The sequence below is a fragment of the Mirounga leonina genome, unplaced genomic scaffold (assembly GCF_011800145.1).
Source record: "Mirounga leonina isolate KUSES-001 unplaced genomic scaffold, KU_Mleo_1.0 Mir_127, whole genome shotgun sequence".
Classification (NCBI taxonomy): domain Eukaryota; kingdom Metazoa; phylum Chordata; class Mammalia; order Carnivora; family Phocidae; genus Mirounga; species Mirounga leonina.
The window spans coordinates 31,654,719-31,668,910 of NW_023270316.1; the positions used below are offsets into that span (position 1 = coordinate 31,654,719).

The 14,192-nt window shown below is 37.4% G+C and overlaps 1 protein-coding gene across 3 annotated transcripts in view; it reads left to right on the forward strand.

Moving 5' to 3' along the window:
- TBC1D4 (TBC1 domain family member 4) overlaps positions 1–13,942 on the forward strand; it is a 178,139-nt gene extending 164,197 nt beyond the window's left edge. For 2 of the 3 annotated variants that reach the window (XM_035003234.1, XM_035003235.1), the window contains exons 16-19: positions 1,840–1,999; positions 4,319–4,488; positions 9,566–9,742; positions 11,608–13,942. In XM_035003234.1, the coding sequence (XP_034859125.1) occupies positions 1,840–1,999; positions 4,319–4,488; positions 9,566–9,742; positions 11,608–11,841 (741 nt within the window). In that variant the 3' untranslated portion in view covers positions 11,842–13,942. The remainder of the gene's footprint in view (positions 1–1,839; positions 2,000–4,318; positions 4,489–9,565; positions 9,743–11,607) is intronic. The other variant, XM_035003233.1, reaches the window with a different exon arrangement.
- The last annotated feature ends 250 nt before the right edge of the window (positions 13,943–14,192 follow it).

Genomic DNA, 14,192 nt, shown 5'->3' on the forward strand with positions numbered 1-14,192 from the left:
TTTTATCATTAAAGTTTCCTTTGAAGGAAGACTGAATTGTGTTTTCATTTGCCTTTTTCAAAAGAGATTTAATGTAAATCTACCCTGATGGAAGAAATGTTCTAAATGTCCTGTTCTAAACCCCTAGTTTAGAATGTAAAAAAAGGAAAAAAAGGAAAAGCTTCTTTAAAAAAATAAAGTATACCTTCTGGGTCACAGTCCTCACTGAACAAGAATAGAATGCTTTTGACAGTATGTTTCTCTTTATTCTGCTTATTAGACTTCTTTGATTTTTGTGCTACCAAAATGCTAATTCCTCTGTTGATGGGGCCCAGTATGTCTAGTTTCTAAATTGTAAATGGCCTAAGGGAAATACATGATTTTTCCAACATGACTGATTGAGATAATAATCACATTCTTTTAAACCTTTATGTCTGACGGAATCTAAGCTTCTTGTTTTATAGCTATGGCTTCCGGTGGCTCTTTCTTTCCTTTTACAGTGTGTGTGGAACTTAATTTCCACAGATATGTGTTACAGATAAAGATCAAACAAATAATTTGCTGTGTTTATACATAGTACTTTGATTTTTAGTTTTGTGCTCTGGAAACAACAGTTGAATTCACAATATAATTGGTTATTTTCATGCATTTCGTAAAGCTAACTATTTAAGGGTGATATTTTGATGATATCTTCTAGGGAAAGAAGTTGTGCTAGATTTAATAAAATATTGTGTACATTTCACACCAAAATGTCAAACTGATAGAACTGACCAAGGAACCACTACTCAGTATGTTACTGTGTGGATAAAAATTTAAAATAAGGCACAATTCACAAATTTGTTTATTATTCACAGCCATATGCTGTCTTAATAATGTTTATTTTTTGAAATACCAATAATCAAGCAGTAGCCACATGAAATAATTTCTTCTTTTAATACTAGAGACAGACTGTAATTTTTGCTTTAATCTCCTTTGGCATAAAAAAATATGCTGCTGGAATACCTTGGATATTGGAAATCATATCTCAAGCATCTGGCTCCATAACATTCTAAGCCAGGCAGTGTCCTAGCAGCCCTGGTTGCCTGGTGGGGTCTAACCCAGAGCGCCATCATAAATCAGATGCGGGGCCCAGCAAATAGAGACAAACTTTGGTGGAAAAATGAAGGCAGGGCAAATTGGAGGAGGAGACGAACCATGAGAGACTATGGACTCTGAGAAACAAACCGAGGGTTTTAGGAGGGGGGGGGGGGGATGGGTTAACCCGGCGATGGCTATTATTGGGGGCACATATTGCATGGAGTACTGGGTGTTATACACAAACAATGAATCAAGAACACTACATCAAAAACTAATGATGTAATGTATGGTGACTAACATAACAACAACAAAAAAAAGTAAAAAAAAAGTAAAAAAGTAAAATAAAATAAATTAGCGAAATGAACTAAATGTGGTAGATCCTTTTGAATGGAGGCTTTTCTGCAATTGGTCTGAAATTATAATGGACATTCCATGAGAGTCCTAGGCCAGGACAATTCTGATTAAATTCCAAAAGCAATGCCTTCCTACATGAGGGAAGATGACCATTTCCATGTATATATGTGATACCAAAACACACTAATGATAGAGAAACTTGCTCAGTCATCTTAGATGGACTCTTGTTGGCTTGCCTTCTGACCTCAGTTAAGTAAACTTGGACTTTAATATCAACTTTTACATAATAAAAATAAAATAATACTACTTTCATGTATTGAATATATATGAATTTGTTATTAAATATTAGGGTAATAAAATTAAAGTTAGTGTATTTTATGCACAGATAAATGCATAATATTTTCTTTTTCTTCTCCAAATTAACTTTAGATTCAGATGTACCAGCTGTCCAGGCTCCTTCATGACTATCACAGAGATCTCTACAATCATCTTGAAGAAAATGAAATCAGCCCCAGTCTTTATGCTGCCCCCTGGTTCCTCACATTGTTTGCCTCTCAATTTCCACTAGGATTTGTAGCCAGAGTTTTTGGTAAGAGATGCCTATGATCAAATGGAACATTGTTATTTATTCCAAGGAATATTCTTCTCACCATGTGGTGCCCCAATTATTTTATCGTGTGTTACACAGAATAGCAAATTGCCAATGGAATTTAATAAATGTGCCTGGCTCTATTCTGAGAGTAATTTAAAACCATATTGGTCTTAAATGAAATTGAAAATTAAAAGGGAAAGAAGAATTGGGCCTTGTATTTGAGTAGCTGTGATGGAGCTCTTACTTTCATTTTTACCCCCAAATCAGAAGACACTTTTTTAAAAATCCCAACTAAGGACTTACTATGTATAATTTTCCAGATTTTTATACACATCCTTCTTAGCTCCGTTTTTGTTTTTGTTTTTCTTTCCCCATTGTCTCCTTCAACACTAATTCAAAACAGAGAGAAACATGTTCTCTGGTTGGGTCAATGGAAGTACCTATATCAATGTGATTCCTAATAACTTTTTTTTTTTAAATCTGACTTTTGTTAATAGAATAACTGAAATTCCTGTTTTATTGCTTCAGTGACTCTCCTTCCATGCCAATGAAGTGGTGGCATCAGTCTCTAAGACTGGGTGGCTCAGGGAAAAAGCACTAAACACAGGCAGTAAGGCCTGGGGCAAGATACTGAGTTCCCGTCTTGCTTCATCACAGTGTTAGGCACCAGGAATAGACTATGATGTGGCTTATGCACCCTTTGGGGGTCCTTAAATCTATTCACAAGTGTTTAGTTAGGTTTATCTAAGTCCACTATTTAAAAAACAAAATTTTTTTAAAAACAACTCTTTACTAGAGGTTTGTTCTTAAAGAGGTTTAGGACCTCTGTGACCTCAGAAAGGGCTCCCACAGTTTTTACATCCTGCTTATCTGGTATCCATGGTGAAAGTAGTCAATATTTGTAACCATGCCTTTGCTAAATTGGAGCTTTTTGTCAAATTGTGAGTACTGGCCTGACTGTAGGTCATTACCAGCATTAGAAAAAAAAATGAGCTAGAATGGAATATAATGAAAATATTAGAGTATAACAAATAGTAAGGAAAAATGTTTGGAGAAGCTTCAATTTTGAAGATATGTGTGTAATATGTATACATATATGAGATAACAATGTATGGTGTCTTTCTTATTGGGGACTGTGGTTTAAAAAGTTAAACACTGAATTAGTGTAATATAATCTGTAGACAAAGTGCAGCAAAAGAGCAAAATCAAGATGTGCAGAATCAAATGTTCACCAAATTTCTCTTCTTTATTAAAATACTGGATTGCTTCTCTTCAGTTAAGTTTTTGGGTGGAGTTTGGGTTCCTAGTCTTGGGTCTTTTAAAATCCTTTCATTCATAATATATATTATATATATATATAATATATATTTACTCTCAGGATATATATTTTTTTCTTAGAATAATTTATCAAATCAAAATGATAAAGCAATGTTTGAAAGCATCTCTCTTTGACTTATGCTTGGGAGCATGATATTAGAATTCAAGAAACAAACCTCCACAATTCTATTTTTTGCAATGAAAATATGTCTGATGCCATCAGCTCTGCAGTAGCTTCTCAGTCCTTTTCTTTGAATTTAGTAAAGGGAAAGATGCATGAGCAGAAGTTCACAGTTTCCTATTTTTTAAAGACTCCCTGTTGTTTATTACTGTTCCTAGAGTGGCAAAGATTGAAACTTTCATATAGAAATATTTGGTACTTTCAAAACTATTGCCTGTTTGTACTTGTTAGGAAGTAGAGTGCAGAGTCAGGGTAGCTTTTCTATTTTTCTGTTTTACTTCTGATTTAGGTTATATATTGATTTTGATTTTTCTTTTAAATATTTTTTTAAATTTCTTGCTCTGATAAAGGTTTAATTGCATATTAACTGGTTCATTTATTTTTTATTATGGTAATGAGAGTTTAAATAGTACTAATTGCTTATGTTGATTTGTTTTTGTGTTCCCCTTGTGAAGAAAAATCAAAGTATCAGTTGAATAAGCATCTTTAGGTTTACCTAGTCTCCGTTAAATTTGCCACTAAAAATTATAAATACACAGACAAACAGCTATATAATTAATCTTTTTTTCTTTTTACCTTGGCCTTATCTGAGATTCCTAAGTAAGTAAGAAAAATACTTAAACTTGTTTGTTTCAGTCATATTATTTTTTTTAAATGTAGATGACCTCAACCATATTCTTTCGCAGACTATTCCATCGTTCCACTGCAATAATTAAAAACAACAACCGGAAGAAACAAAAAGCCATTAGCACAAAGAGTACACTTTTTACAATGGTGGATGCATAATCTTGATCATGAAACTGTATCTCTTCTTTTAGATATTATTTTTCTTCAGGGAACTGAAGTTATATTTAAGGTTGCACTCAGTCTGCTGAGCAGCCAGGAGACACTTATAATGGAATGTGAAAACTTTGAAAGTATTGTCGAATTTCTTAAAACCACACTACCTGATATGAATACATCTGAAATGGAAAAAATTATTACCCAGGTATGATTAAAATGATAATAATAAGATACAAAATCATTCAGCAGTTTCTCCACTAATTATATATTAAATGCATTAGCATAAAGACTTAGTTTTGGTTGATAGAGTTTTTTTATTTGATCAGATATATTTTATTTGGAAATGAGATTATCGTGGACTTTCTACATTGTGACATTGTCTGTGTGGCTCTGCACAGGAAAAGTGCCTCAGTGCTACGTAAGGAGTGTTTGGTGAATCTTTCCGTTTAGACCAACGGTAAGACTGAAGACAGAGCTGACAGAGTCAGGAAGACCTAATAAATAAATAAAAATGAGACTCACTTACCTTTGCGATACTAAGTCTGTCTTAAAATGTGTAAGGAGGACACATGGCAAGAACCTAGGCTTTGGAATTAGACAGTATTGGGTTTGCATCATGTTCTAACTCTTTTATTAGTTGGTGGGCTTGTACACATCTCCCTAATCTTGTGAACTCTAGTGTTCTTACCTTCCAAATAGGACAATACTGATTCGGAGGTTTTGTGAGGCTAAAGTGTAGGAAACAGTCTGTCGTCAATGATTCCAACAAAGGTGCCATTTTATAGAGGTTGGGGCAGGGTTAAGAGAACCAAATGTGGATATCCAAGTGCCCAGGAACTAGTAACAGAGGGAAGGATCTAATAGTGTTACCAGGCCCAGTGAGTACCAGAACTATGCAGGAGGGGATTTTGGAGGTTTTTGTGCTCTTGGTGAGCCAGGCAAGGAAGGAGCAAGGAAGAAAGACCAACCTCTTTCTCCTCGTTCTGATCTCCTGCTGGCTGCTCTTCTGGACCATACCCAACCAGAGCCAGCAAGAAAGGAGGTGTGAAAGGGGGATGCAGGTCACAAGAGTCTCTCCCGGGTCCAGCAGAACAGATGAGGGCAGAGAATGGATCTGGGAAACAAGTGGAGAATAATCAACTGGGTTAAGTGGTAGTTATATATTGATGTTACTCAGATGACATGAACAAACTTAAGATTCATAGATGACTGCTTTTAGGAGTATTGATAAAATTTACCACTTTCCTAGAGGCACTTGGGATAGCAGATAACAGAGTTTAGAGCAAGAGAAAGGGAATTTGACGTAGTGTTCTGGTGCCTTGCTGCCTATTAGCTGTGTGACTTTGGGCAAGTTTCAAGCTCTCTGAGTCTCAGCTTCCTCCCTTACTAAATGAGCATAACAATGACGATCCTGTTACTTTTTCATATTGTTTTTAGGAGCAAATTTAACCAATTAGGTTGAAGAATTTTATACACTGTAATTCACACTATAATATGAACTCTTATTCTATGACATATAAAAGTTTCTTTTTATGGAATCTAAGTCACAAGCAGATTATTCTGTAAATATCTTTGAACAATTTTGTTAAAATGCTATGTAAGCTGAAAAATATAGCTTTTATTTACATATGTACTTGTTTATTAATTCTTCAGAAATATCTTTTTGGACTGGCAAGCAGTCAGAGATTGTGCTTTTAGAGAAGCGATAATCTGATTTGAAGTCAGATCACCTCTCTTCTAAAATTAAGGAGGGAATTACCTGGCTTTAGAGATCTTTGCTCTCTAGATAGAGATATTTATAGGCAGGTAGATTTGGACTTGACATAAGAGAGATTTTTCTAACAATTAGAGTTGATTTAAAATGGAATGAACTGTTGCTATTAATAGAGACCTTGATGAGCTTTACTTAAAATATGATCACTGTGAAAAATGCCAATAATGCAGAAAAGCACAAAGGAAAAAATAAAAGGAAAAAAATGAAAGAAAAGAAAACCTACTAAACACATCTCTCTTTGCTTAAATATAAAGTGAAATCATACTATACATGCTATTATGTAACTTGATTTTTCTTGACAGTTTATAGTTGTGCCTTTATTCACCTTAGTTCATTAAAAATGTACTTGGTCTAGAGATCTTAGTGACCACCCACTAATGTGGGATAGAAGTCACCCGTCTCTGCATGGTACTTGTTTTTTTAAAAAGCAGAATTTCTGGGCGCCTGGGTGGCTCAGTTGGTTGGGCAACTGCCTTCGGCTCAGGTCATGATCCTGGAATCCCTGGATCGAGTCCCGCATCGGGCTCCCTGCTCAGCAGGGAGTCTGCTTCTCCCTCTGACCCTCCTCCCTCTCATGCTCTATCTCATTCTCTCTCTCAAATGAATAAATAAAATCTTTAAAAAAAAAAAAAGCAGAATTTCTTCTAGGAATCTTACTGATCACACAGTAGTTACAAGAATGTCAGATATAATGATGTATACAATCTAAACAAGACAGGCTGATTAAGAATTTACATAATGTAAAAATACACATATTAAAAGTTAGCCATGTGGACAGATGCATGCAGCGGGAAGAGCAGTTGGAAGGTCGGGGGTCAAGTGCCCATATGCAGTACTCTTGCTTCCTCCCCCCTTCCCCCCCATTAATAAGTAATTTCCACTAACAGGTACAGGTATAGCACACACATCTAAATACACAAAGGTAAATTGTGACCTGCTAAGTACAGTCTAAAGTGGTCTGTGATCTTTCTGTGCTACTCCCACAAAAATAGTAAATAGTGAACCCCATGCAGGTAGTAGGAAGCATTGGTTATTCTAGTTGAACTTGGAAAATGTTTAACTTCTGATATTAATATCTGTGAAGAGTGTTAGGTCTCCTTTTGCTGTTGTTTTCTTCACAACTGACATGCACTTGGGAGTGGAGGAACTTTGATGGTTGACCTACAATGACAACTAAAATATTCTTAAAAATGTGGTAACTTTTTTTTTTTGATGTAGTGTTCCATGATTCATTGTTTGCGTATAACACCCAGTGCTCCATTTAATACGTGCCCTCTTTAATACCCATCACCAGGCTAACCTATCCCCCCACCCCCCTCCCCTCTAGAACCCTCAGTTTGTTTCTCAGAGTCCATAGTCTCTCATGGTTTGTCTCCCCCTCCAATTCCCCCCTTCATTTTTCCCTTCCTACTATCTTTTTTTTTTTTTAACATATAATGTATTATTTGTTTCAGAGGTGGTAACTTTTTAATAAGAGTCACACACTTAACATAAAACATGGATCATCTACAGCTTTAGGCCAAATGGTAGAGGGAGTGCATCTGAATTTTAATGCTTTAGTTTCCATGTTCTGTAGTTTCTAGCACTGTCCTAAGGAATGAAATGGATAGAACAGCTTGTTTCTTTATCAAAGCAGACAGCAGTTTGACTTCTTAGAGAATATACAAACCAGGAAAAATGTAGTATGTTCTTTCTCTGGGCCCTTTGAGAAACTAGACCAAAATTTTAAATTATTCAAGGTTCTTATTGAGCAGTGGTGCTTTTCTGTTATTGTCTAGAGAAGCAAACAAGAACTTGCCAGCACAGCGAGAGCGCAGGCTCCCAGTACACATACACGAGGAACGGGAACCTTGGGCAGCAGTTCAGGGTTTTCCTACCGCCATTTTCCCTGCTTTTTTCCAATGATTATAGCAAATGGGGGCGGGGGGCTATGCTTGACAACTTAGGCTTAAAGATCCTCTTACAGAGATTTCCCCAGTTGAATAGAAACCCTTCTACAAAAAGTTGGCTGGTTCAATGAACCTAGTAAAGAATGTCTTTCTGAATGCTTAAATTGCAGGTTCCTAATAGGGAAAGAGCATTAAAATAATGTGAAGGTCTATTTTATTGACAACTTAGAATGCAAAGTATTTTATCTTTAAACTTCTAAATTTGAAAACAAAACAGCCTAGGTTAAATAATATAGTTTTTCAAAGCTGAATGTGCTCACTTGGAGCTCAGTTTTTCTGCTTGCAGTACAAAACAACTTCCTAAAACTCCTAGGCAGGAACACTACTGCTTTGATGATCTGAGATTGGATGAACTGATCAATCTCAGTTGGTAATATCCCCTATTTTTTCCCCCTTGGTAAGGGTTTAAAAAAAACTCAAGAACAGATGCATTTTTCTAGTCTTACACAGACAATTTCATTCCAAATGTCTCCTGAGAAGCATAGACCATATACAGGAATCCGTGTTCATCTTTCTCACTTTCATACACTTCAGAAATCAGTGTGGACACACTCACCATGCTGTGTCCATTCACTAACAGGAAGAAGGCTTGATTAGCGTGCAATCTGATTTTTTATTAAAAAATATATGGAGTACTGGACATTTTTCCATGCCAATACATATAGACCCATCTTATCATTTTTAATGGTTGGGTCACAGGTCACAGTCCATTACGTCCAATGGTTTCCCACTAGGTAGGGAAAAAGTGATGCTCGAGAGGGATGATCATCTTCTCTAGACAATTCATTTAAATTCTAAGATTGGAGTACCTCTTATAGTAGTAGGATAAACAAGTCAGGCTTGTTGTGGTTTCTTTTCTCCCTGTAGTGTTAATGTAGACACTGACGCTTAAATGGCAGCTACTTCCCTTGCAAGCTGAGACCAAGGAGGCATTACCTGCCCACTAACTTCTAAGCAAATGGTCTTCCTGCTTGGTGGCAATTTGGGAGAGCAGAAGCAGCCCTGATTAAACCCTCCAGCTCTGTACTATGCTCAGGGTAGGCAGTTACGAAGATTCTCTGCGTGGTACCACATGGTACTCCTGAGAGGCCCATGTGGATTAGCAAGTGCATGAAAATATTTAGTATAAGTCCTGTCTGCCCTCTTGACAAATTATTATCAGTGGCTTTGGTTTCTTTATTATAGAAATACCCTATGCAATTTCACTTGCTAATCAGCAAAGATTATCTCGAACATAGGTAAGAATTACTCAGTAACTAATGCTATTTATCTGGCATGCTACATTTTTAGAGAGTTACCAGATGATGTATATTGTGGTTGCAAAATACCCTTGAGCATTAACTTATTCTAGTGTCTTGGCCTCACTGTGAGAATGTTTCAGTTGTGTAGAAGTAATCTATTTGTCCATATGTAGACAGTCATACCTGTTACTCTTCCTTTTGATATGCCATACTCTTCCTCATGAGTATTTGGAAATCTATATGAAGCACACCAGATACATGGACTGTATTTTGGTATACATATTAAGGCCAGACTAACCCAAGGTGTTTTCATGGCAGGTTTTTGAGATGGATATATCTAAACAGTTACATGCCTATGAGGTGGAATATCACGTGCTGCAGGATGAGCTTCAGGAATCATCATATGCTTGTGAGGATAGTGAACCTGTGGAGAAGCTGGAGAGGGCCAATAGCCAACTGAAAAGACAAAACATGGACCTCCTAGAAAAGTTACAGGTAAAAAGATAAAGATTTGCTCAAAACACTTGACTGCACAGAACTATACCAGCAATTACAGAGATGTGACGTGGATTGAACCGTTGCCGACAGAGGGTCTGTGTATCAGACTGTGGGCAAGTGTTCTGGGGGCTGCTACAAATGCACAGATCAACCTAAATATCACCAGGGAGAGAAAATGTACACTCACAAAATATTAAATGGCAATTCAAAACAGAATCTGGTTAAATACCTATAGGCTGTTACACATATTTGGCTAAGTTCAAGGGCGGAGGGGCTGAATATGGGAAAATGGGAAAGCTCTGGAGGACTTGGGGCTTGAGCTGGACTCTGAAGGACTGGTGGGAGAAATGAGTGGGGGGTTGGTATAAATAAGGAAGATGGGGCAGAGCAGCAGAGGAAGCTGGGGGTCAGTTTAAGATTTATGTTGGGGAAGAGTGGGATAAATGTGTGGAGGCAGAGCTATAGATGACTTTCAGTGTTAAGTAGAAGAGCATGGCTTTAATCCTGTTGAGAGGGAAATCTCTCAGAGCTTTTAAGCTGTACTTTAGAAAGATCAGTCTGGAAACCTTGATGAGTACACATTCGCATGGGGAGAAAAGGTATGGAGACTAGCTAGAAATCACTTGCAGAAATCCGGGGACAGTGAGAATTGTCTAGAGTAAAACTCACCGAAATGGAAAAAAGGAGGCATTTTTGAGAGAATTGAATGAAAACATGTAACACATAGTCCCTTCCATCAAGGAGTTTACAGTTACTTGGGAATATAAAATACTATGTATTTATTTATAAATGCACATTTACAAATGCAATAAGCAAGTTAGTATAAACTAATATTCTGCATCTGCAACTTGTATGATGTGAGCTGTGTATCCAAGCCCCGAGGGACAGGGCTTAAGAGTGATCACTGGAGGGGAGGTTAGGAAGGGAACCTTCTGGGAGGTGGGGGAGATGAGTTCTGAATTGGAGCTGAAGTGCCTAATGGCTCCTTGGTTTCTGTCTACCCCCCACTTCCCAACATGACACCTGTTCCTAAGCTAGAGAATACTAAAACTCTGCTTCTATGTGGTGCGTCCCCTGACAAGAATGGCTAGGAGAGAAAGGCTTAGAAACAAGGGGTCTCCAGAGTAATTGCTCCCCAAGGACAGGAACTCTGACTTCCTTCACTTCATTTTACATTAGCTCCTGCCCACAGAAAATTGTATGCCTATTCAAACAAAGAGCCAACACTATTTTCAAAAAGAAAAACTGGGGTATTGTCCCTTATTATTTGATGCTTCAATGGTGATTAATTGAGCCCTTTTCTATTAGGGAAAGTGGGTTTGCACCTGCTTTATATTATAATGACTTTTATTAATAGTTACAAACTTTTTCATTGACAGTTAAATGTCATCATCACGTCTTGGTTCCCAAGTTATGTGGGAACCCCTGACACCCACTGAAACTGATAGGATCCCAAGTATGTGTTTAGAAAACCCTGTATTTCTAGTCAGGGGGTGGAAAGCCTCTTTCAGCACCTCCGGGCAACGTCAGAAATCTCCTGTTTCTCCTTCAGCCAGATTCCACTCACTCCAGGGGAATACAGTGAGGCCCCCACCACTGTGGGATGCTGATTTAATCTTGCATTTTTGTTGTATTCAGTGTATTCAGTGACATGAGGTGGATTTTGTCAGTACTGCAGTTACGTTTCGAGAAACCCATGTCACAGAGGGTTTCAGAGTATCTGCCTCACAAACTATTCTATTAAGTAATGCGATATGATTGGTTACTAGATCTAAGGTCTAGCTGAGGTTCTGATGAGAAACCGGACTCTGCAGATTTTTGATTTGGAGGCATTTGCATTTGTTTTTCTTTCCCCCAAACAGATAGCTCATGCTAAAATCCAGACCTTGGAATCCAATCTGGAAAACCTTCTGACCAGAGAGACCAAAATGAAGTCTTTAATCCGGACTCTGGAACAAGAGAAAGTGGCTTATCAAAAGACAGTGGATCAGATCCGGAAGCTGCTGCCAGCCGATGCGCTCGCCAGCTGCGAGTCATTGCTAAGAGACCTCACCTGCAACCCTAACAACAAAGCCAAGACAGGAAACAAGCCATAACTGAAGAACTGCCACATCAGCAGAACGTGCTCTTAGAATGGTGAAGAAGGGAAGCGTCTGCGTGCTGCCGGCCCAACGCTGGACACCGGAGCTGACAGAACCGCTGCAATCTGGAGCTGAGCCCTAGTCCTTGAGGGTGGACCTCGCTCTCATTAGAGTACGCCAATCCTAAGCCACTGTACATATGTAGACTGGTTTTATGTTGTTGACTATGTACATAGACATAAAATGGACGTAAAGAGTTCATGCTTTCAGATCAAAGGAGTAGATGTATATTTAGAATAATTTTTTAAATCAAAACTTCATGAAATCCACACCAAAGGGAAGTTAAAATGAAATTCCCCTTGGACACAGGTGAAATCATTTTGTCTTTGTAGTGAAACAAAGCTAGAGCATCTTTGTATATTGAAATATACTTGAAAAAAATGAATGTATTTTTTTCTCCAAAGAACAGCATGTTTCACTCAGTGGTGGAGAGGTAGAAACATTTATGTAACTTTATGTATATCTGTCTTAAAATCTACTGACATTATGTATATCTGAGGAAAATGACAAATTGCCAGTCATGCTCCTATGGGTTTTTCAGGAAGGTGCGGGCCTTCCTCCCCCGCCTGCTTTGTGCCAACTAGCATGTTGTGTCTACATGCATTTTGAGTCAGGTTAGGCATGACTTTGGATATGCATAAGAAAGCAAGACATCGTAGTGGAGTCTACCCACCCAGCTCAGGGTGAAATAGAATGTTGCTAATTTCCCAGCAAATTAGACCAGCATTGTTACTCAAACTAAAAATATCAGGCCTCCACAATTTCATTTAGGACCTAAATTGTCTAGATCAACTTTCTATTTTTTATTTAAATTACTCCTTACAGTCATGAATGGACTCCCTTTTACTTGGTGCCATAGTTGGTGACAAGGACTTGTCATTTTCCCACTCACAGGAGCTCCTAATTTAGTTCTCTCTACCTTAAATGAAAGATAGGGAAATTATGATTGGTTTTCTAAAGATAATATGCTGTGTTGAGATACTTTTTTTTTTTTTGCCAACTGATCGAATCTAATAAGCTCTCAATCATCTTTCCCTTGTATGTGAAAGTTTGTGAGAACTGTGAAATGTTTAAGAATAAACTGTTGAAATCCATTGGAGAGAAGTGGCAAGTGGCACCAAGCTCTTCTAAGACCTCCTTCTGTGTTTGAACTCCCAGCTTCCTCAGCCTACAGCTTTTCAGAGGACATTCATGCATGCTGGGTATGTGGAAGAAAAGTAATTTTCAGAGCACACATGCAGTTCTCCATTTCAGAGATGATTCTATGGTAGTGTCTCTGAAAGTTAATGCAGCATTTTTGCCTTTCCAAACAATATCATTTCTGCTTTTTGCAGTACTTATCACAGATGGATTACTTGGGATAATTTTCTTCAGAGGGAGTTTTTTTATACACTAGCCACAGTGTATTATAGGTTAGAAGGGCAAAGCTCTCAAGGTTTGGGACAACCTTGAAGAGCAGATGATAAGCAACTGAACCCTGGCCTTTACACCATTACTCAGTGTAAATGTAATGATTCTTGTTACAAATCATCATGCCCTCTAATCCAGGCAGTTTTTTTAAAAAAGAAAATAAAGTCTTATTAGTAAAGTTAATGTAATTTCTAGCTCTAGGAAATGCAGATTCTAGGTCCCCTATTAAGTTGGAGTTGTCAGCTGATTTGTTGCTTGGATTCCCTCAAATTTCTCGATTTGTAGGAGAGGTTTTTCCTATGAGGAATATGACAGATACCATCTGGTTACTGTCTGGTATGAAAATTACCTTATGTGTGTGATATACAGGCGGTAGCCAAAGAATCTTTAAGCTGGGAAAAGAAACTTTCCCTTTCAGTTCAGTTTCAAGTAAATTTTATTCTGGATATTCAAAGTCAACGTCATGAGTTGTGTTACGGTGTTCAGAGATTAAAGTGTCTTGGATACAGTATTTCTTCTGAAAATGAATTTTCTTTTTCTTTTGTGATTTTTTAAATGTTGCACCAGTTATGCTTATGCATTGTTACATCTTCATCCAATTAATGTAATGTCTAGCTCATTTCCAATAAATCTATTGCTACGGTTTCCTTGGCGTATTGGTTTTTGTTTATAATAGGAAAGAAGATGCTCTTGGTTAGAGTTCTTTACAAAATCTGCATGGGCTGGATTATTGCTACTTAAAATGGCTTCAATAATAATTCTTTTTAATAGAATCAGAGAACAAAGATAATTGATAGAAATATGAAAGTCCCTTGTCAGTTACCAATTTTCAACCTTTTTTCCCAGTGGAGCCTTTTGCTGTTGAGTATAAAAAGAAAAAGACAACCACACTGACA